At 36.2% G+C, this 25,031-nt stretch overlaps 1 protein-coding gene across 2 annotated transcripts in view; it reads left to right on the top strand.

Moving 5' to 3' along the window:
• The window catches only part of UGGT1 (UDP-glucose glycoprotein glucosyltransferase 1), a 105,111-nt gene that overhangs the window by 39,720 nt on the left and 40,360 nt on the right, over positions 1-25,031 (top strand). For both annotated transcript variants that reach the window (XM_063094800.1, XM_063094803.1), the window contains exons 15-22: positions 520-605; positions 3,674-3,809; positions 7,197-7,328; positions 11,852-12,016; positions 18,289-18,409; positions 21,074-21,172; positions 22,001-22,024; positions 22,528-22,622. In XM_063094800.1, the coding sequence (XP_062950870.1) occupies positions 520-605; positions 3,674-3,809; positions 7,197-7,328; positions 11,852-12,016; positions 18,289-18,409; positions 21,074-21,172; positions 22,001-22,024; positions 22,528-22,622 (858 nt within the window). The remainder of the gene's footprint in view (positions 1-519; positions 606-3,673; positions 3,810-7,196; positions 7,329-11,851; positions 12,017-18,288; positions 18,410-21,073; positions 21,173-22,000; positions 22,025-22,527; positions 22,623-25,031) is intronic.

The raw sequence follows: 25,031 nt of genomic DNA on the forward strand, positions 1-25,031 counted from the left end.
ACTTTTCTAACTCTTGAAACCCCTTTTTCCCTTCTCAGTCAAAATTTCAGTCTCCTGCTCTCTTACCATACGTCTGAACTTTATTAAATGAGAGAATATGTGTAAGTTGCTTAGCACATAATGAGTGCTTAATTCTTGCTAGCTGTTGCTATGGTCTAGGAATTGGGTTCTGAATGAATTCCTAATTCTGACATCCTTCAAAATGAATGTACAAAAAGGCAGTCTTTATTTTCTAAGGTGAGAGAGTTGGTAAAACTTAGTTTTTGTTTGATGAGGAAATGAAGAGGTGTCAGCAATCTGGAAAACAGTTCCCATGTTAACAGCATAAGTCCATAAGCCCTTCAGTATCAAATTCTTTGAACATGGAGGTAAACTGCTATTTGTCTAACTCCTCTTTTATGTGTTTCAAGAGTAGCTGGAAAGGATTGGTGTAATGTACAAAGAATATCAGCATTTCTATAGGCCCAGGTACATTTGAATAAGTGTCATTTCATGTTTTCTTTTCTCTTTCTCCCACAGCTTTTCATAGTTGATCCTGCACATGAGACCACAGCAGAGTTGATTAACACAGCTGAGATGTTCCTCAGTAATCATATACCCCTAAGGTAACACTGGTATTGATTTGATGATATCAAATAATTCAGCTGAGGTTTTGTTTGTCATTCTTAAATGCAAGACTTGTGCTACTGAATTATAGGGTAAATATTAATAGAGGGGATTTTTTTTTTTTTTTTAAAGATGACTGGTAAGGGGATCTTAACCCTTGACTTGGTGTTGTCAGCACCATGCTCACCCAGTGAGCTAACCGGCCATCCCTATATGGGATTCGAACCGTGGCCTTGGTGTTATCAGCACCACACTCTCCCGAGTGAGCCACGGGCTGGCCCAGAGGGGATGTTAATGGCAGTTTTATCTTCCACTCAGTATGAAGCCATTATCTTTTGGGACTGGGAATTTAATTCTCAATGAATAGAAGCTTACCACTACTGAATTATTAATAAGTAGCCCATATAAATATAGTGTGTGGTCTTAGCTCACTTCCCAATGGAAGGGAATTTTCCTAGGTGAATGTCCACATCACAAAGCCTATTTCTACTTTCAGCAGAGATATGGAACTTTGCCAATAGCTTTTGTTAGACTGTGAAGGACTAAATGTATACATAGCCTTGTGTAGATGCAGACAGACACATTTATTTCTCTTGTGTTGCCAAAACTACCAACTGGGTACTGAGTGGCTGGGTTTCCACTTTTCAAGAACAAAAAATTTTCACATATAAGTCTTAAGATATTTTCACTTACATTCTGAATAATTCTGATAATTTTACATATTAATGAAATTTGAATTCTTGGGAAATGTGAAAATAAAGAAGAAAAGACCTCTTTAGCCAACAAATATTACTGTGTGCTCCATGCCCCCAGCACTAAGCGTGTTCTGATGACTTAATAAGGTTTTAGACCATATGTTTGTTTTTTTAATAGATTATATTTTTTAGAGATGTTCATTAATATTTTTACATTATTAATTAAACTCCATAATTTACACTAGGACTAACTGTTTGCGTTGTACACGCTATGGGTTTTGACAAATGTATAATGTCAGGTATCCACATTACAGTATCATATAGATTAGTTTCACTGCCTTAAAAATCCCCTGTGTTGCACTCATTTGTCCATCCCCTATCCCCCAAAACCCCTGGCAACCACTGATCTTTTTATTGTCTTTACTGTTTTGCCTTTTATAGAATATATAGTTGCAGTCATGCAGCATGAAGCCTTTTCAAGTTGGCTTCTTCCACTTAGAAATGTGCGTTTAAGGTTCCTCTGTGTCTTTTTGTGGCTTGATAGTTCATTTCTTTTTATCACTGAATATTATTCCATTATATGGATATACCACAGTTTGTTTATCCATTCACCTGTTGAAGAACATCTGGTTGCTTCCAAGTTTTGGCAGTTAGGAATAAAGCTGCTGTATAAACATCCATGTGCAGGTTTTTGTGTGAACATAAGTTTTCAACTCCTCGGGCCGAGCCCATGGCGCACTTGGTAGAGTGCTGCGCTGGGAGCGCGGCGACGCTCCTGCCGCGGGTTCGGATCCTATATAGGACTGACCGGTGCACTCACTGGCTGAGTGCTGGTCACGAAAAAACGACAAAAAAAAAAAAAAAAAAAGTTTTCAACTCCTGTGGGTAAATACCAAGGAGCATGATTGCTGGATCGTGTGGTAGGAATATGCTTAGTTTTATAAGAAACTGCCAGACTGTCTTCCAAAATGGCTGTACCATTTTATATTCTCACCAGCAGTGAATGAGGGTTCCTGTTGTTCAACATCCTTGTTAGCATTTGGTGGTGTCAGTGTTTTGGATTTTGGCTATTCTGATGGGTGCGTAGTGGTATGTTATTGTTGTTTTAGTTTCCAGTTCCCTAATGATAAATGGTGTTCAGCATCTTTTCATATGGTTATTAACCATATGTATGTCTTGTTTGGTGAAGTATCTGTTCAGATCTTTTGCCCTTTAATGAATTTAGTTTTCCCGTTATTGAGTTTTAAGAATTTTTTTGTGTATTTTGGATACCAGTTCGTTATCGGATGGGTGTTTTGCAAAGATTTTCTGCCAGTCTTTGGCTTGTCCTTTCATTCTCATAACAGTGTCTTTCACAGAGCAGTTTTTAATTTGAGTGAAGTCCAACTTAATTTTTTTTGTGGGTAATGCTTTTGGATCTAACATGTTATTGCCAAACCCAAGATCACCTGAATTTTTCTTCTCTATTGTCCTCTAGGAGTTTTGTAGTTTTGTGTTCAACATCTAGGTCTGTGATCCACTTTGAGTTAATTTTAGTGAAGTGCATAAGGTCTGTATCTAGATTATTTTGCATGTAGATGTCGAGGTGCTCCAACACCATTTGTTGAAAAGACTATCCTTTCTCCATTTAATTCTTTGTCTCCAGTGTGGAGGCTAGGGGCTTTCATTTTGTCTGGTCCCAGTTTTTTTGCCAACCAAACCAGAGATGTATAATGGTATCACTTTGTGGTTTATCCCTTTATTTTATTTATTTACTTATTTATTGTCAGTCAGATTTAGCAGTGGGGAGTTGTATATTAACTTTAGTGATTCGAATGTTAATAAGTTCTGGTAACCCATTACCATCTATAGACTAGCCTATTCCGATATTTAAAATTTTTAAATTTAGTAAACTGTAACCTTGGTTGTAGCTTTCTGCTGTAGGGCAATTGTAAATCTTTTCTCCCCCCCCTTTCCTTTTACCTATAATTCTCATATTGCCTGTGTTAAATCTCAAAATCCCCTCTTTTCTGTTCATTTTTACAGTCTGAAAATTCATTTCCCCTAATTTTTGTTTAAAAGCAGAACGAAACCTCCACTAAACCTATAGCAACACCCGTTATGTCAGTAAAAGATTCTTTTCATGATGTGGAAGCGGCTTGCTCTAACCGTAGAAAAGTCTAAGCCACTTTTGAAAACCTTCTTTTTTACTTTGTAAGTGTTGTGTGTGTACCTTTGCCAACCATGTTAGAGTAGCATGTGAACTGTTTTTCACTTAAGGATAGTTTTCCTCTATTAGCTATAATATATGAGGGGATTATAAGAGTGCCATTCCTTTTAACTGGTTGCCTACTTTGAGATGTTTCTTCTTCTTTTTTCCCCTCCCCCTCCAGAATTGGTTTTATCTTTGTGGTTAATGACTCTGAAGATATTGATGGAATGCAAGATGCTGGAGTGGCTGTTCTTAGAGCGTATAATTATGTTGTCCAAGAAGTGGATCATTACCATGCTTTCCAAACTCTGACACATGTATGTTTTTGTTCAAAATGGCAAATCATTTTTTGAATTTATTTTTTTAATTGAAACATCTTGATTATATATATTTATAATTAAAAAAAAATCGGACACTATAAAAACAATATGTGGTAAGAGGATTTTATATTTCTTTAAAGAGAAAAAGTAAATTATTCACATAAACTCTGTCTGTTTTTTATTTAAGGGGTTGCCTTTACTTTATTGATTCACTAACGTTTTGCTGTAATTTTGGCTAAGATAAGATTGCTTAGAAACCCTACTGGTGTATCTTAGTCTTGTACCCTTTGGTGATTTGAAATCATTCATTAGTGCCTCTTGGCAAATGTGATATTCTCTACTTGTTTAAAAAAAAATGTTTACTTTTTTTCCCTTTGAGACTATCATTTACTTTTTTATCAGGATTTAGTTTAATATTAAAGCCATAAAATTCTTATTGACTGACAGTCTGTGTTTTCCATTTTTACTGGAAACTCTGAAAGGCTTTGATTTGTGTGTATATTGAAGGCATTTACTTTCAAGTTCAAAGAAAGAATTCTCCTTATTTTCTTATCTTTTTTCTAGTTTTGAGTATAAACAACTTTATAAGTAATAGTTCTTTGATTTACAGATTAATGGTAACTGTTTAAAAAAATTGTGTTTAAAGCAATTGATTTTCACCACTTTTACCCCTAAACATGATGTTAATCTGCTGCTTATTATTTGTTATATTTATTGTTTAGAGATTCAATTGGGGCATTTTTTGTTAGTTAGAATGTTCATTTATTTATTTGGTTAACATTTTTGAAGGCCCATCATGTGCCAGGCCTGGTACTAGCTGTGAGGGATGCAAAGACTTCATCCTTGACCTCAGACCTTACAGCCCAGAGTGGGGACATGTACAAACATATGATATCATACAGTGTGGAGAGCACAGCTAGCTGTGGCGACACGAGGACCTCACTCTTCCTGGGGATGGTCATGGGCATTTTTGTGGAGTGGAAAGTTGTCCCAGCTGAGTCAAGGAGGAAAAATGGGAATCGGCTGAACATGGCTGCATATTAGAGGTAGTGACTCTGAGACGTCAATGTGGCTTGAGCAGGGGATTCTGAGAGCAAACTGGAAGAGGGGAGCCTAGTTTTTGAGGCCCTAGTAGGATAGGCAGCTGGGGTGTCCACAGCATAGGAGCCAAACTTGAATTTAAAAAAAACATTCTGCTCCAGTGTATAGAGATGGATCTGACAATGGGTAAAGAAATTGGCAGTGAGACTAGGTGATGAGCTGTTGATGAGCTGTTTACTCAGCTGTTGCTGTGATCTCCTGGAGAAATGATGGGGAAAGTAGTTAGCAACCGAGGTATGGAGAATGAAATAGGTTCCAAAGAAGTCACTCCGAATAACAAGTATTTTAAAGTCTGCTTTTTAAAGTTTTTTCCCCTTCATAGATATGTACAGGAAGGAAAGTATAGTATGAGTTTTAATTTCTTTTTGTTTGCTTTTTATTGTAAAAGCAATACATACTCACTGTAACAAAATTCAGATAATACTAATGTCAATTTAAAATTTCTGTCTCCCTTCCCTAATCTCCCTTGAATGATTAGATTTTAACTGTACATGTATAAGCACAGTTTTGTTATTATTTGTTTTGGGTCTGTTTTTTTATTTTATTATTTTTAAATTTTTATTGAATCATATTTGATTATACACATTTTGGGGGCTCAGCATTGACATATGTTGCTCAAATCAATATTACTAGCATATATATTGTAACAAATCGTACTTATTCTTTATGCCCCTTGTCCAATCTCTCCCTATCCACTCCCATCTCTGATAACCCTATATTTCTTCTCTCTTTCTGAAAGAGTAATGGTTACTCTGTTGATTTATTGCCTAGATAATCTGTCCATTGCTGAGAGGTGTGTTCAGGTCTCCCAATATTACATAGAGCAGATGCTTCTTCTGTCACTCTGGAATGGTCCTTGTGGAGAGAGACATCCTCTTCTTTTCTTTGGTCTCTGCTGGTGACTCTCCTTCTGTCAGTGCACTCCAGTGGGTGGCTGACCATGTGCACAGTAGTTGTGGCGTCTAGCCGCTTTCACAGCAGTTGTGGTTATTGTGGTGGCTGTGGTGAGCCACTCATATGGAGGTGATGTTTTTGGCATGGTCCTTGGCGCTGGCAGTGTGCCTGGTTGTGGGGGTGGTCCAGTCCCCGGCTCCACACCTCAGGTCCCAGGGTGGTGCTGAACCAGTTTTTGTGGGGACCAGTACTTGAGGTGTGTGGTTTAGCTAAATTGCTGCTTTGCTGCTGATTCCCTAAGGAAGGCTTTTTGTGCAGCTCAGGTTTTAATGGTTGACTTTATAGGTACTTCCAGTTCTCCAGAGACCCGGTACACCTGGGTTGTGTAGAAACTCTGATCTGGGCCTGAGTCTTTTCATCAAACTGCACCCCATGCAATTCTATATTCCTGACCAGTGTCCTCTGAGTGGTCCTTTGCTGATTGGGGTGCCAATCAGCTGTCCTTGCTGTGCCCCAGTGTTCCCCTGGTGGGCCCATCTCTCCCACCACCCCTGCTGCAAACACTTCCCATGGGACGGGCTGTGTGCTGGTCCTTTGTGATGACTCACCAGCCTCTGAGTGGCTCCTTTTTTTTGGTTGTTGTGGCTCCTTGCTCCTATGTGGGTCCACAGGAACCCTATTAGTGGTCTTGCTGGCCTGGGGGTTGCCAAGGCCCTGTTCTCCCCTGCTGCCTCCAAGCAACTTCATCTGAAGGGCACAGCTGCGGCTTTTGCCAGCTCTTGCTCTGTGCCCTCAGCAGCTCCAGCCTTAAAGCAGCCATGGCACAAAATGATCGGAGTGGATTTTTCTTTCTTTCTTCGTGGCTTCTCCCACCTTCGTGCACTCCATAGGTCTCTCCTTCTCTTCCCCTGAGCTCTAGCGGTCCCAACTTAGCTGTTGTTGCTTTTTTGTAGTTGTAAATTGGTTGATTTGTGAGAGAGAGTGACGCTGGGGACTGTCTATTCTGCCATCTTGACCCGAAGCCCTTGGGTCTGTTTTTTAAAAACAGGATTTATGCAACACATATTTTGTAATCTTTTCCCCCCTGAACATCACTGACAAGAATTATTTCAAGGATTACATATAAGTATTTGGATTTTTCGTAATGTATTTTTACGTTTGGGACCTAATGTGCCTATAAACTGATTGAGTCTTTTTAACAGTATTTAGTTTCTGATGTAAGAAGGCATCTTAATGAGGTTTGTGGAAAAGGGAGAATTGCTAACATGTCCCAATTTGACCTTCTAAGAAAAGTAGTCATATTTTCTTCTATCTTCAGAAATCTTGTAATGGATGCTTTGAAATTTGGATTTAAAAGTGTGGTTGGTTACTTGGTTTTTCTTTCTTCAGGTCTATAACAAGGTGAGGACTGGAGAAAAAGTGAAAGTTGAACATGTGGTCAGTGTCCTGGAGAAGAAATACCCATATGTGGAAGTGAATAGCATTTTGGGGATTGATTCTGCTTATGATCAAAATCGTAAGGTAAAAACTCTTTGGCACTTCTCATTTGACTGCAGCGCTGCACTGTCGTTACCTCCCTTTTTTGTGAGGACATGGTTGTTAATAATGGTGGTGGTGGTGGTTGAAGTGTTGGAACTTAGCATTTAAAAATTTAGAAACCAGATCACTTTTTAGTTTTTGAAAAAGTAGTTTATATTTTAGTTTTGTGAAGATATCACTTATTTTTAACTTGCATATTAACTAGTAAATTGAAAAATAATTTCTTTTTCATAATGCAATGGCAGTACTTGGGTGAAGCATGTTCTGTATAAAATCTACTGGAAGTATAGTGCCAGGGTATGATATACAGCTTAATGTGTATTGGCACTAATTAGTTATTTAGGCTAAGGATGGACATGTATTAAGAAATGTAATAAACATAGTGGGAAAGTGTGGTAATAAGGATATAATATGGGAAATTTAAGTATTTTTTTATTTAAAGATAATGTTTTTTTCTTGTAAGACATTAAATACAGTAAAGTACCTTTACCTATTATAAGTAGGAACAAGTTGGTCAGTATATCAAAGACATATGTTAAAGCAAGGAATCAAAATACATTTCTGAAACATTTTAATTTAAAACATATAAAAGTATATTTATTTATCAACTTTTTTACTTGTTTTCTAATAAAGGACGAGGACTTCGGTTCCTGTTTGGAGATTTGAGCTATCATTCCTTATCAACCATACTCAGAATGAATTGTTTATAATTTCTCTTTCATCTGAATAGGGAATCCTTCTAGATTTTTATAATCTCTCTCCCAAGTCTTTTTTTTTTTTTTTTTTTTTTAAATAAAGATGACCAGTAAGGGGATCGTAACCCTTGGCTTGGTGTTGTCAGCACCATGCTCAGGCAGTGAGTGAACTGGCCATCCCTATATAGGATCCGAACCCATCCATGGCTTTGGTGTTATCAGCACCGCACTCTCCCGAGTGAGCCACGGGCCGGCCCCACTTGTCTGGTTTTTAAAATAAAACAATATTGATGTGGTGCACAGTGAATTTTCAGATTTACACACAGAGCAAGAATAGAAAAGGAGTAAGTGCAATGAAAAAAAAGGAGGACCACTTTGGGAATATCAAAGATTTGAGGAAATTTATGGAATTTTCTCATATTTCATATTTGCAAAATTTTTAAACTCTAATTTTAAAAAATCCAATTAAAGGAAAAGTGTAAGTAGCCTTTCTGTTGTGGATGATTTGTATATCAAGAGTATTTGCTTGAAAAATTTTGAATAGAGTGGGCAAATTGGGAAAAATGTTATTTGTTACATGTTTACATGTGTTGAAATGTTTATTCTGCTGAAGAATTGAATGGTAGTATCATAGACCAAGCTCCTTAGTAGTTTACCAGACTTGTCCATTTTCCTCATCTGTACTGATTAAAGGCCCTTCCCTATACAAACAGATCATATAATTTTAAGCCATTTAATTTCCTACCTATTTGAGTAGAAGTACTTTCAAGGCAAGGATGTTGAGGAGGATCCCAGTAGTCCTACGAATATAATGATTAATAAATTTTTTAAACTGGAGGAGCTTCCCCCCTACACAAAAAAGCACAAGAGAATGGATTCTTTTGAAATGATTATTTTTAGGAAAAATGACTGCTTTTAGCAAATGTCATTACACTTATAAATATCTGTGCCTTCAGAAAGAGAAATACCACATGTTCTCACTTATTGGTGGGAGCTAAAAATTAATATATAAATTCACACACACACACACAAAACCGGGGGGGGGGGGGGGAGAAGATATAACAACCACAATTACTTGAAGTTGAAACGACAAGCAAACAGAAAGGACATTGTTGGGGGGGAGCGGGGGAGGGAGAAGGGAGGGAGGTTTTGGTGATGGGGAGCAATAATCAGCCACAATGTATATCGAGAAAATAAAATTTAAAAAAAAAATTAAATAAATAAATAAATAAATAAATAAATAAATAAATATCTGTGCCTTTTGTTACAAATATGAAGCTGTGGTATATTCTGTCTGTTATTTGAAAGAAATAATATTTCTAAAGGTAGACAGTACAGTTAAAGTAGAACTTTTAAACTGAAGAGAATATAGTCTGATAGGTATATATTTATATCTTTCAAAGCTAGTAAGATAATGACATTAGGAAAAGTTCTAACTTACACATGTTAACATTTTGCATTCAGCATATTAACTCTGAGTCTTTATTAATCTTAATTTTCATTTATGAGTGGATCATTATAAATCTTTGCCTGAAATTAATGTTTTTTATTTATCATTATTTAACATTTTTAGTGATCTGGTGATAGAAAATTTTCACATGTGATTTTTAAGTTTTACTCTTTGATAATTGGGCTGCATAGTATTATTTGGTCTTGTTTACAAATGGCAAAAAGTGGCTTTAAAAAAAAACTATTTACATGCAGTAAAAAAGGAATGTATATAGTCAAAACACCTACTCCCTTCCCCCAACTTTAATTCAGTTGCCATTTCCAGAGAAAACCAATGTTACTTTTTTCTTGTCACTTAGAGTTATAATGTGGGTTTTTTTGGTTTGATTTTGTTTTAATTGATTGGGGGGGATGATTTTCAAAGCTGAAATTAGATTAAAATTGAAGTTTTAGGACTTCTGTGAAAGAGTTGAGATTTCAAAGAACAGAATTAACATGTAAGAGTTTTGGGAGTGTAAATTTAAAAACTTTAAACAATGATATAGAGAAATGGCTGAAACTAGCCTAGAGGGCCTTTATGGCTGTGCCATGCTATAGTCAATCAGTTGAGTCTGTACCAACATTTGATACTATGGATAGATCTGATTAGAAACTACGCAGTGTCCTCCTGATGACTGGTATCAGTTACCCAATTGAAGTACTTTTCTACTCAGGCTATCTAAAAACAGTTATAAGTAATGCTGTTATTTTCAGAAAATATCAGTTATGGTGTGTTTAACAAGAATTTTTAAAGTAATCCTCTCTACATATTAGATAGTAACATAGTTTTCACTGTGAAAAGTTAGTCTGAGGGAACAGTACCCCTGTTGACAGTCAGGGAAAGTGTTGATCTCAGATACATTTGCCAGTTTGTTGCCCTGGCATTTCGTTGCCAAGGAACCTCTTTTGTCCTAGAGAAGGGAGAAGATTGGTCTTACTATATCTGAAAGCAATTTTTGAGCACTGTTTTCCTACAAGCCTTGTTTTGTTTTGTATGGGTGTGATATTTTTATTAGTGATGTGGACCCTTATTTATTTAGAATTGGGTGTAAATATTTTATCTCAGACTTTCTGCCCAAGAGCAGTAATAATTTATGGTAGTCTGTAGTTGTACAGCTCATTATGGTAGTCCCTAGCCACAAGGGGCTTTTTAAATGGAAATTAATTAAAATTAAATTAAAGATTTATTTACTTAGTCAAGTAGCCACATTTCAAGTACTCAGTACGCACATATGGCTACTGGATTGGACAATGCAGATAGAACATTTCCATCATTGCAGAAAGTTGTATAGTATGCATAATTCAGCTTTGGAAGCCTAGGCTGCACACATGCACACACACAGAACCACTTCCTAATTTGCAAGGTTTTGTGGTTTTATAAAACTGAGTAAGTCAATCTCAAATTTACCCAATAAGGTATTAACTATGATGTCAGTTTGCACTTATAAAAGAAATATCTTTAGTGATTTCTTTTGTTGCTTTGTGTTGCTTCGCCTCCCACGGATTTGTCACCCCACTTCCCCTGGGTGACGGAGACACAAAGGATTACTCAAAGCCCATCTCTTCTGAGCAGGGAGAAGCCCCGAAGAGGTTAACTTCCTAGGCACCCTCCAGTGAGAGGCAGCCCTTCCTTGGGAAATTAATGCCGAATTGGGGTTCTCTTCCTGCATTTATTTTCCAGACCAGGAAGTTACAGGAAGAGAACAAAGGTGGGGTTATAGTTTAACAATATAGGCTGGTAACTTTCAGTGAAACAAGCCAGATGACATTCCAGTAAGGCTATTAAGTGGTCCACCAACAAAAGCTTGATCTTAGCAAACATTCCTTCTTAACAGCCATTTCTCAGTATCTTTACATAACAATCAGTAAGTAGTTTTTTTGTTTTTTTTTTTTAAGAGATGACCCGTAAGGGGATCTTAACCCTTGACTTGGTGTTGTCAGCATCACGCTCTCCCAGATGAGCCAACCGGCCATCCATATATAGGGATCCGAACCTGTGGCCTTGGTATTATCAGAACTGCACTCTCCTGAGTGAGCAACAGGTTGGCCCCAACTAGTCTATCTTTGAGCCAGCAACCTGCTGTGCCACAATTCTTATCTTGCAACAGAGACTTATAGCCTGAGGAAAATTTCCTGTCCTTGTAAGGTCAATATTTGAAACTGCAAGACCTTGGAAAGCCAGGCCCTGTGAAGTACATGTGCTTTTTAGTATACTCCACATTCTTTACCATATTTCTAGTCATTTTTGTTGTTGTTAGAACAGGCATGTAATAAAAATATGCTTTGTTCCACTTGTCTCATGAAAGGTCCCTTTTGTTTCAGGAAGCAAGAGGCTACTATGAGCAGACTGGAGTCGGTCCACTGCCTGTCATTCTGTTCAATGGGATGCCCTTAGAAAAGGAACAGCTAGATCCTGATGAGTTGGAAACCATCACAATGCACAAAATTCTGGAGACCACAACCTTCTTCCAAAGAGCAGTGTACTTGGTGAGTGGCATTTCAAGGCTGATTTTGAAAGAGAAAAGTTTGCTCACTTTTTTGTAGCCTCTGTAGTAGGCAATTGAATGCTTTAAGCATCACTGTTTTCTGTATGCCACTAATGGTTTGTAGACTCCTAGCAAATCCTGCTATAATGAAAATATTCATAAAACTTCTGTGTATTGTAATTGAAGTAGCTAATTTTATTGGTTTCAGGATCAGATGTTTGTTTTAAAAATCATAAGCAGTTCTAAGAAACATTCTGTTTGTAAGGAAAGAAAGACTTATTATTTTATACTTATGTATAAATATTAATGTAGATAGTTATGTTGAAATATAATTCATGTGCCGTAAACTCAACATTTCAAAGTGTACAATTGAGTGGTTTTCATATATGCACAGAATTGTGCAACTATCGCCTCTGATTTCAGAACATATCACCCCCGAAAGAAACCCCATACCCAATAGCAGTCACTCTCCATTTTGCCATACCTCTAGCCACTGGCAACCACAAAGCTACTTTCTGTTTCTGTGGATTTGCCTGTTCGAGACATTTCAAATATTAATTTACGGAGGTCAGGCTGATACTGGACTGATAACGTGCTGCTCAATACTGCAACCCTCTAATCACATGGTTTGGCTTTCTGGTGTGGCCAGCCCCCATCTAGAGTCATCTCATTAGTGAAAACTCCCTAGGGGCCATATATATATTTTATATTACCCTGTAATGTAAACTATCTGGTGTGATCTGGGGGGCCCACCATGAATAACAAAAATACTCCTAACACAGGATTAAGAGGTTACACCAGGAACCAGGAACAAAGGCCTGCCAAATTATTTATTACATACTGTCCCTCTCTCTCCTCTCCTTGTAGATATATTCATATATTGATACTCTATGAATCTGTGTCCCACAAGTCTCTTTCTTTATGTTTCCTATACCAGATGATCTCAACTGATCTATCTTCAAGTCAAGTAATTCTTTTTCGACTAAAATCTGCTATTGAGTCCCTCTAATAAATATTTCATTTCAGTTATTATGTATTTTTTAACCCCAGATTTTTTATTTGGTTCTTTTTCATAATTTCTTTCTCTTTATTGATATTATCTCTTTGGTGAGACATAGGTCTCAAACTTTCCTTCAGTTTGGTAGACATGGTTTCTTTTAATGCTTTGAATATATGTAAAATTGGTTATTTAAATCTGTTGAGTAGTAAGTCCAATGTTTGGGCTTTCTCGGGAACAGTATTTACTGGCTGCTGCTTTTCCTGAGTATGCACCACACTTTTTTATTTGCATGTTTTATTTATTTATTTTTTGATAACTGGACATTTTAAATAGTGTAATGTGACACATTTAAAAATCAAATTCTTCACCATACCAGGGTTTGTTTTTGTTGCTATTTGTTGTTGCAGCTGCTGTTTAGTGACTTTCCTGAATGAATTCTGTGAAGTCTTTATTCTTTGTCTATGTGGCTTTTGATGTCTCTGCTTGTTTAGCTTAATGGTTAGCTAATGAATGAACTTTTTCCCAAGGGGGTCTGTGTTTGTGTTGGGGCATGCCATTGGCACTCAGATTGATAACAGTGTTGACAATGTCAGCACTCAGTTGACAACTATGCCTTAACCTTGAATTCTTGATTGCACAGAGGTTAGTCAGAGGTGAGAGTGCTGGGCCTTGTAAGATTTTTCCTGGGCATGCACATACTCCTGGGCATTGTGCATTGTTATCTTTTAGATTTCAAGGAATATGTCATAGCTTTTCAAAGCCCCTTATGGATATCTCATTCTCCAGCTTTTTCTTTTATATTTTTGACCAGCTTCATGTTAGCCCATCAGGCAGCTGAGATGTTAAACAATTGCCCCTGATTGGTTTTGACAAATACTCTCAGGGAAAAAACTGTTGGCACTGAGTGAGGTCTGATTCAACTCAGATAAAGAGAAGTCCTGGGAATTCTAGTTTTTACCTTTGTTGCAGGCCTCTTGGTTTTCAGGGCTTCTGTGTAGCTGATGAGAGGTAGAGATACAGCAAGTTAAAATTCACAAAGATAGCTTTCCTACCAAGATTCAGATGTTTTCTTGAATAAAAATCTCTCAGAATTTTGTCAGTCATTGGTTAATTTCCAGAGTTTTGGAAAAGTTTATTTTGACCCTTTTTTCTAGTGTTCCTGATGTTTCTTAGGAAAAGAAGCTTTTCAGAGATTTCTACTCTGTCATTTCTGCTGAATGCCACTCTCAAATATTATTTTAAATATCAAATAACATTTATATAATAGTAACTATAAGCAGAAATGTATGTTTAAGGTTTTTATTGTAGTAAAATATATGAAACATATAATTTGCTATTTTTAAGCTTACAATTCAGTGGCATTTAGGATATTCACAATCTTGTGCAACCATCACCACTGTCCATCTCCAGAACTTTTTTGCTGTTCTAGACAGAAACTGTCTACCCATTAAATAGTAACCCCCATTGCTACCTCCCTCAGCCACTGGTAACCATTATTATAATTTCTGGCTCTTTGAATGTGCCTATTCTTCATATAAGTGGAATCATACAGTATTTATCCTTTTGTGTCTGGCTTATTTCAAGGTTCATCAAGGTTGTGGCATATATCAGAATTTTATCCCTTTTTAAGGTTAAAAAATATTTCATTGTGTATATATGTACACCACATTTTGTTTGTCCATTCATCTGTCAATGGATATTTGGTTTATTAACATCTTTGGGCTTTTTTGTATAATGCTGCTGTGAACATTACTGTACAAATATCTGTTCATATTCTGCTTTAATTCTTTTAGTCATATACCTAGAAGTGGAATTCCTGAGTAATATGGTATTTCTATGTTTAATATTATGAGAAACTGCCCAACTGTTTTCCACAGAGGTTGCACCATTTTACATTTCCACCAGCAGTGCACAAAGGTTCCAGTTTTCTCTACATCCTTGCTCATACTTGTTATTCTGTTTTTTGTTTATAGCCATTCTAATGGGTATGAAGTGCCTATATCTTTGCTTTGCATTTTCCTAAATGACTAGTGATGTTGAACATCTTTTCATGTGCTTATTGCCATTTGCATATCTTTGGAGAAATGTTTATTCAAGTCCTTTGCCCATTTTTGAATTGGGTTTGTTGTTGTGGTTGAGCTTAGGCATTCTTTATTTTGGATGTTAATCCCTTATCAGATATATGATTTGCAAATATTTTTTCTTGTTCTGTGGGTTGTCTTTTCACTCTTTTGATAATGTCCTTTGATGTGCAAAAGTTTTCAATTTTGATGAAGTTCATTTTATTTACTTTTTCTTTTGTTCTCTGTGGTTGTGGGTGTCTTATCCAAAAAATCATTGCTAAATCCATTGTTATGAAGATTTTCCCTAATGTTTTCTTCTAAGAGCCATATACTTTTAGCTCCTTGGTTCAGGTCTTTGATGCATTTAGAGTTAATTTTTGCGTATGGTGTAAAGTAAGAGTCTTATCTTCGTTCTTTTGCATGTCGATATGTAGTTTCTCCACAACATTTGTTTAAAAGACCAGAAATAATTTTTTTAAGAAGCTAATTACTGTGCTGAGTGTTAATGCATTCATGTAAAAAAAGTCCTTGGTCAAATTCCATCGCATGTCCCCCCATGTATAAGGATAGATCTTATTAGTTGTGTTAAAGAATTTGTTCTTCATGGAGCTACTAGAATGAAATATGAAAACAAAGTTTTCATTTAAACGAGTTTGGCTTAGTTTTCTAAATTTAAGAATAATCTAGGAGAAATGCTAATTATTTTATCTCTTTATTTTAGTGATAAAAATAAACAGATAAAGTACTTTCCCAGCTGTCTTTTAAAAAAATTTCTTCTTCAGCAATATTAGATATAAAAATTCAGAAGTTTTATTTCCTTTTTCAAGTGATAATATATCTGTAACCATTTCAAAATATTATTTCCTCTCGTGAATCTGTGAATGCTAGTTTTCCTCTGCTTCCACCTGTATGCCAGCAAGAAGCTTGGTTTCAACTAAATAAGGAAAGTTTTATTTTAAATATTATGACAAAAGTAGTATGTGCTCATACACATATTTAGAATATACTAAATTTAGGAAAACATTAAAGTATATAAAATAAGAAGTGGAAAGTTTTCACCTTCCTCTCAATCCCTAGAGAAGTATGTATTGTTATCTGCATGTGCAGGCATGTACCGCATAACCACATTTTGATCAACAATGTACTGAACATATGTCAGTGGTTGGAGTACCAGGTAACCTAGGTGCATAGTAGGCTGTACCATCTAGGTTTGTGTAAGTATACTCTATGAAGTTTGCAAACAATGAAATCACCTAGTGATGCGTTAAGAAATGCATAACTGTGTATTAAAATATATATACTTTTTACATGTGTCTTTTTAGCTTATCTTTCGAATTGAATATATCTTAGGTTTGCATTTCTGAACATACAACTCTTTCAATACTATTAAATTTCTACATGAGTAGTATTCTATTTTTTTTTTTTTTTTTTTCTTTTAAAAAATGACTGGTAAGGGGATCTTAACCCTCGACTTGGTGTTGTTAGCACTACGCTCTCTGAAGTGAGCTAACCAGTTGGCCATCCCTATATAGAGATCCGAACCCTTGGCCTTGGTGTTATCAGCACCACACTCTCCCATGTGAGCCACGAGCTGGCCCTATAGTATTCTATTTTTAAGAGCAAGGTGCTCGCTGGTTACAGTGTGATGTTATGACACCAAGGTCAGGGGTTCCTATCCCTGAACTGGGCAGCTGCCAAAATAAATAAATAAATAAAATGTTTGTACCATTTCTCATACAGATGCACACAAGCAGCAATCTTTTATTTATTCTTCTAATGTTGAACAGTTGTTCCAGGTTTTCACTGGTATAAGTAGTGCTGCACTGACTTTTATTTTTTTTTTGGCGGCTGACTGGTATGGGGATCTGAACCCCTGACCTTGGTGTTATAAGGTTGTTTTCTGTTTTAATGTGCATTCTAGTCTTTGAGCATTTTTTGAGAAATACCAAGAATTGGAATTGTTGTGTCCAAGGGTAATGCAGATTTTAAAATTTGAACTAAAATCATTATAAAAAGATATACAGATGGTATGAAATTCAAAATGTATAAAGAGATATAAATCAAGAGGAACTTTCACCCATTCATTACTGTCCCCTGCCACTTATGTTCTCTTCCTGAAGAACAAGTCTGTGTGTGGGGATGTGTGTGCATGTGTGTGTGTATAGAAGAGCTGGATCAAAAGTTATGTATGTTTAAAATTTTGATAGATGTTGCCAAATTGCCCTCCTTGAGCTAGATAGGCTTCTAATTGGAATTGATTCAGATATGTAATAGTGACCAAAGTTGTATGCATGGGCTTACATGTACAGTGAGTCATCTAGTACCTTTGTCTTTTGAGTTGTGTGGTTGGTTTGTATGCTCATTATTAGTTTATAGTTTGAGAATTTGCATATCTCATGGGATAAGTAGCCACAAACAATGTCTAATTGGAAGTTTTAAGACTTGATTGTGTGTATTTGATTCACATCTATCTTTGTCTTGAAAATTACTTTCTGCTTTTGTATTAAATATTTTAAGTACGATAAATTTGCAGATTGCCATAGTTATTGACACTTGGCTCTGAGATTACCTTCAAGAGGTGCAGTTCTTTATAATGTGAGATGTAGAAAAGGGAAGAATAAATGATAAATGATTTCTCCTCCCCCCAGTGTAATTCTGATTCTGAAGATATAGGGTTTAACTAGGATGCTTGAGATTGAAGAAAGCTTGGAGTAATTGTATTACAAAGATTATTAACTGCTTGAGAGAAGGCCTTTGCCTTTCTTCTTAAGAAAGAAGCTAACTTTGAGTAGATCTTAGGATGGATTTCTGCTTATGTTAACTCTTAACTGATTTGCAGAGCTTGCTTATTCTGGGGAAGCACAGTGGTGTGTGGAGAGACCACATAAATGTGTGTTTGTATTTTGTATTCACTTTGCAGTAGCTCTGTGACTTTGAATAGGTTATTTAACCTTTCTGTGCCTCAGCTTCCTCATCTTTAAAACAAATGTCAGTAGCATCTGCTTCACATTGTTGACAGAGTTAGAGATAATGTATGTAAAGCACCCAGCTTTGCTTGGCAATGAAGGAAACCTATAACATGGTAACTTCTGTATTTAGCTGTTATGAACACATAAGCTGTTATAAAGTTAATACTTTTTTAGTACCTAATGAATTATTATTGATCAAATTTCCTAACACACCCATCCTTCATTTCTATTTTTCCTGTAGGGTGAACTGCCCCATGATCAAGATGTGGTAGAGTATATAATGAATCAGCCAAATGTTGTTCCACGAATCAATTCTAGGATTTTGACAGCAGAGCGAGAGTACCTGGATTTAACAGCGAATAGTAAGGAGCATTTCAGGAACAACTTTGGGCTTTTTTGATTTGTGTTTTAGAATCTTTATATTTACTGGGTTATAATGTTCAGAAGATAACACAATTTTATGTTTAACTCATTGCACCTTGAGTTCATAATATGAGCTTCTAAAAATTCACAAGAGTTTCCTTCTAACGAAGAGAAATTCTTCCTGGGTAAAACCTTGTACAGTTTGAGAAATATTCAGTGCCATTTAAATGACAACTAACCAGGCATTAGATGATAAGAATGCACCTGTTGTTGGCTTCCTTACAGTCATAAAACAGTGAAGCAGTTCTCCTTTCTTCATTCTCTTTCCAGAGTCAGTCAGCAGTAGTGTCAACAAATATCTCTCAGCTTATTTCCCTGGGAACCTAAGAATGCTTTTTTAAAACATAGAAGCTTCATTGAGATATAACGTACATGCCATAAAACTCAACTTTTTAAAGTGTGCAATTCGATGGTTTTTAGTATATTCTCAAAGTTGTGCATTCATCACTATCTATCTAATTTTAGAACTTTATCATTACCACAGAAATAATGCATGCACCTATTAGTAGTCACTCTCCATTCCTCCATTTCCTATTCCCTGGAAACCATTAAACTGCTTTCTCGTGTCTATGGATTTGCCTATTCTGGACATTTCATATAATTGGAAGCCTTTGTGCCTGGCTTCTTTCATTTAGCATGTTTTTAAGGTTCATTCATGTTGTAGTATATATCAGTATTTCATTCCTTTCTGTGGCTGATTGATTTATTATATGGATAGTCCACGTGTGTTTATTCCTCTGTTGATAGACATCTGAGTGTTTTCCACAGGAGTACCTTTAAAATGCTAGATATGTTAAGCCTGAGTGCAATTTGTTCCTTGTGCCTTCCATTGAGACTCTGAAGGCCACTTCAGCAAACACTTGTAAATAAGGCAGAGCTGTTACCACTTGCCTTGGAAATTTCACGGAGGAGGATAGTTGTGTGTGATGGCAAAGTCACAACCAGCTGTATTTGTTGTCGTAGTTGAGTATAATGGAAATGTAGGTCTATTTATGGTTGTTACTTTATGGCAGTAAATCTGCTTGAAACTGAATTTCTTTCATGCAGAGGAAAAAATATATATATTTTTTATATAAAAATATATTTTACACACACACACACACACACACACACACACACATACACACACACACATATATAAGGGTACTTCAAAAAGTTCATGGAAGGATTCATATTTTAATTCCATTTTTCCACGAACTTTTTGAAGTATCCTTGTATAAGCGCATGCGCGTGCACACACAGAATATAAATATATGCTTATATTTGAAAAATAAACTCCTCAGAACATGAGCTATGTTGTTTCTTCACAGCTAGGTTTTTAGCTTTTTTACCAGAATTTTTAGTAGAGCAGGGCAAGTAATATTATAACACTTTGTCCTAAGTTTTTGTTGTTTCTATTATTTTAAATTAAATTTGAAGGGTTGTCTTTGGAGTACATGTGTTTTTGGATGCCCTTTTCCTACTGAATGTTGTGTAATGAGCTATGAAGTAATGCTAATCCACAGTGGCAAAGATGCAATCTGTTAGCTGAACATAGTGCAGTTATCAGTGAGGAGGAGCTGGCATCCTCTTGAACCAGTGGTGATAGCACCATCACCCAGGCTTCTTTGGCCTTTGCTGTCCTGGGACCTTTTTAGAAGGATACTTATTTTTAAGGCCATATTGTTCTCTCTCCTCCCCCACATGATGTCATGGATTGAGTCTGATCTGTATACTGTTGCTTTCCTTTTAGTAGAATATCGAATGAATGGATAGTAGGCACTTAGTGTGCATTGTTGAGTAAAAGGATAGGTGGATGAACAGGTGCACAGATGGATAGGTAGGTAGGTGGGCAGACAAGCAAGCTGTGCTTGGTAGGCAGTGATGAGAAGAGTGGCATTTGTATTGGGATGTAATGATGCTCAAGACTGGGGAGATTGTTGGTGACAGAAGTTTTATGATACTAGGCTGGAGACCATTTTGTAGCTAGAGAGAACTTATGGGTAGTTTAGAACAAGGGAATGACTTGATGAAACTGGAGTTTTAGCAAGTGTAATCTGAAGGAAAATGATTAATAGGAGCACTGCCCTTGGGTACTAATTGGAGAAGATACTTACTTTGAAATAGTGAAAATGGCCTTCTGTTTGTGTTAAGATTTAAAAAATGTTATCTTCTTAGAAATGAAGAATAAACATCAAAGTTTTCTTATATTTTCTCTCCCTTTCACAAACACTCCTACCCCACACCCAGTAGGATAGGGAAGAGCTGACTCTAGTGGACTAGGGATGAGTTAAGGGCATCAGGGCATCTCTTTAAGACATTGTTTGCCAGTTTTGATGTGACAGTAGTGGGAACAGGATGAATGTAAACCATTAAACTGACATGTACATATGTGATGGCTATGTGAGATATGTACATTATTCATTAACGTTGCATCTTAAAGTGTGATTAATGGGGTAAGGACCATGATGTAAACTTGTTCAATAAAAATGGATCTTAATATACTTCACAAATGCATTTTTATAAATCTTATTTTATGGTCAAATCAGGTGATCAATTGAATATTAATACTACACCAAACTGAGGCATATTAATTATAGATCTTTTTCAATTTTTTCCCTCAGATAACTTCTTTGTGGATGATTATGCTAGATTCACTGTTCTGGATTCTCAAGGCAAGACTGCTGCTATAGCCAATAGTATGAACTATCTGACAAAGAAAGGTAATTCATTTGAGGCTTATCTCGAATTCAACATTTTCTTTTCTTTTCTTTTTTTTTAGTGTTTGCAAAAGTAATTCAATCTTAATGTCTGTTGGGGAAAGAGATTCTATAATTTCTTTTATTAATTATTTCTTATAATGCTTTGAGTCTAAAACATACCCATTTAAAATTTAATTCTTTATATATGTTATTAAAGTCAAACGGAAAAATTTTTGATAGTTCAAAATGGAAAAACATTTATGATATAAAAATGGGTTAATGGATTGAAAATTGGTTTGACTTGCCTCTTCATTGACAATATAGGGTTAATTTTAGGGTTTATAAGCTAAACTTGATTCTAGGAAGCCTTGTGTAATTTTTTAACTGATTTTTTTTTTTTTCTGGCGGGTTTTTTTTTTTTTTTTTTCCAATTTAATGGGGATTTAAATTGATTTTTAGGTAGAGTTATTTAGTTAGGCTAAGATTGTGTAACATGCCATTTCAATGGCAGACCGATTCCTGCCTGTCCCCCACACCCCCCACTCTGGTCACACTTTCAGAAAAGTGCTGGCTATCATTTAAGGCAGCTATTTTTATTTCCACTGTGGTCTTCTCCCAGGGAGGATTTCTAGTTTCCCAGATATGTGTAAGTATAGGCAGTTACTCCATTTGGTTCCTCAAAGAACTTGTTTCTGAGGGGTGCTGGAACAGTGCCATAACACCAATGGGACTAAGGAGCAGAGAGGAGCATAGAGCATGTTGACCATTAAACTTTGGCTCTTATAGTAGACATTAATTATAGAAATGACATTTTATTTTTTCTACTCTTTTCCCTTTCCCTTTGTCCAGGAATGTCCTCCAAGGAAATCTATGGTAACTTAAAATTTCAGAATGTTCTACTCCTTTTCTTAATTATCTTGTGCGGTCTCAGGGACCATTTGTAATTCAGAGTTTATTGACACTTTATCATGATGTGTCTGGAACCTGTGGGTAATATTAGGCTTATCAATGTAGATTAATATTTTTTAATGTTTGCAAAGAATTACGTTTTTGGATAGTTACAAATTGATATGATTAAAGACTATAATATGTTACCCACACGTTCAAGGCTCTTCTCCATTTTATATGCTAACAGATGCCTAGACCATAGTAGACTTGATCAGTGCATGTTCCTAATTTGTAATTAAGCCACATAGAAGGCTAACTTCCTTTCATTTTAGTGGAGACATTTCACCACTTTTGCTCTGTATCTTTAAGTTGTCATTTTCTTATTTTTTGCATGATTTTCAGAAATTATTTGGTTTAATAACAATGTTGAAACATAGAACGTGTTTTTTTTCCCTCTAACTCAACTTGTTGTTATTCTTTTTCTACAGATGATACTTTTATTAGGCCAGTAACTTTCTGGATTGTTGGGGATTTTGATAGCCCTTCTGGACGGCAGTTATTGTATGATGCTATTAAACATCAGGCAAGTATCTACAACTTCATTCTGTAGTTTTGTTTAAGGCTTCACTTATCCTCGTGGGCGTCTCTGGTGATTATTCTGGTGGAAGCTAGGAGTCCTGCTTGAGGGAAAGGAGCACTGTTTCTTCAGAGATCTGCCAGCTTGTAAGAAAAGAGGTGAAAGACTACAATATCCTGACTTTATTTAAGGAAATAGATTCTTGGAGGAAAAAAATGAGATACTCATCATAGACAAGTTTTTATTGCTTGACTCTTCATGTTCTTGCTATGGAGATGCTGTAACGATCATGTTGTGTACTGTGTGGGACAGATGGAGTCCTTACATGGAGAGAGGTCAAGATGTAGGGGCAGTACCTTGCAGGTGTGCTTGTGGTAGAAGTAGATCCAGGTGAATAGAAGAATACACACATAGATGCTATGAAAGATGTGCTGCACAGGAATAGTAGGACTTGAGTGGATGGCAGTGGTGAGTGGTTGAGAAGACATAGATTTTTCTAGAGAGTGTCATTGTCAGAGGATGAAATGTCAAAATTCTTTTTTCTGAGCTGTTTCAATTTGTAGCTTCATCCAAACTTCATGATCTTCCCTTTCCATCCTGTGCCTTGAAAAGACTTACTGAAATAAGGAAATATCCAGGCAACTTCAGTTTCACTAGTATGCTGAGTGCCTTTGTTGTCCAAAGGAGCCAACTAGATGCTCTGGTCAATTCACAGTTAAATTGGGGGTATTTCTAGTGAAGGGTGATAGATAAATGCATAAGGTACTCTAACATAAGTGATATATGCTCAAGTGATAGTAGCGTGGGAGAACAGGGAAGGAGAGTGTAATTTTTAAATAAATATTTTAATTGAAGTAAAATACAGGTTCACAAGAAGTGCAGAAATCATAGGATACACAGTGACACAAGTGAACACACCCATGTGGACACCACCCAGGTCGAGAAATAGAGAATTATCGAATTCCTGAAACTTTGCTCGTTTTTCACTTCATTAAATGGAATCTTACAATATATATTCGACGCATTTGGTTTCTTTGCTCTACGTTTTGTGAGATTTATTCATAATGTTGTAATCAGTGGTATTTAGTTCTTTTTCATTGTGTAGTTTTTGTCATATGGCTGAACCACAAAGTTTTGTTTGTTTAATCTATTTGAGGGACAATTGGGTTGTTTCAGTTTGACGTTATTATGAAGAGTGGTGCTATGAATATTCTTGAACATGTCTTCTGATCCACATAAGTGTAAATTACTGTTGCATATGTTCTTGATACAAGCCCTTTTTTGGTTTTATGGGTCCCGGATATTTTCTCCCACGTGGATTCTTATCTTTTTACCCAGGGAGAGATCCATTTTTACTAGGAATCTAGAAAGGCCAGGTGAAATGAAAAGGGGTTGTAACTTAAGGAAGTAAAGATGGAATGTAGGCATGTGTTAGAAGAATATAAAATGTGTTGGGGAGAAAAATAATACTCCAGTCGTCCATAATGTATGCTACATTTACAAGGGTGGTAAGAAATGAAGTTTTGGGGCCAGCCAAGGGAGAGTATGGTGCTGATAACACCAAGGCCACGGGTTTGGATCCCCATATAGGGATGGCCGGTTAGCTTTCATGGGAGAGCGTGGTGCTGACAACACCAAGTAGGGTTAAGATCCCCTTACTGGTCATCTTTAAAAAAAAAAAAAAAGAAATGAAGATTGGAAAGGTAGACTGGGGGTCTGTTCATGGAAGATTTTTTTTTTTGGATTGTTTTATGTTTTAAGAAGTGAGCATGAAAATAAATCTTTATTTTCGGTTATTACCCACCAGTAAGAGAAAGTTATGTTCACAGTTTTACCTCTTAACACAGAGTGAACTAGGAGGCAGATTTACGTCCATCAGATACAACTAATGGACCAACTTTTTAAGTTCAGGCTATCTTGAAAGCTTACAGCAAACATACCAGATATTGCTGTGTTTTCTTTAGAGACAGCAATGGCTGACAGTGAGTAGAACTTGTGAAGTGTTTTTAATAGCAGGTGTTTTGTATAAAATGTTTCTGGGAACGAAGAGGTTTATAAACATTTTACACATCCAGAAATGAGATACTTAAAAGTCTAAACACGCTGATTTAGGAGTGCATATGTTGCAGTCTCAAGGCAGGTCAGTAGTCCATTTGGACTAAATTAATACTTGCCTCTGGGTAGCAGGTATGTTTGTAAATATAAAATTATATTAGACATTAGCACCAGTGCAGAACATGCTCAGCATCATAAGATCCAAAACAGAAATGTAAGTTTATCCATCATTAAAAAACAATTACCTAGTTCATGGAGGGTTTTGAATGCCCAACTATAGCATTTGAATTTTATTCTGAATGCAGAGGAGAACTACTAAAGATTTTTGAGTTATTTGCTACTTATGGAACATGACTGATG

This window comes from Cynocephalus volans, chromosome 1, assembly GCF_027409185.1.
Source record: "Cynocephalus volans isolate mCynVol1 chromosome 1, mCynVol1.pri, whole genome shotgun sequence".
In the NCBI taxonomy this organism is placed as follows: Eukaryota; Metazoa; Chordata; class Mammalia; order Dermoptera; family Cynocephalidae; genus Cynocephalus; species Cynocephalus volans.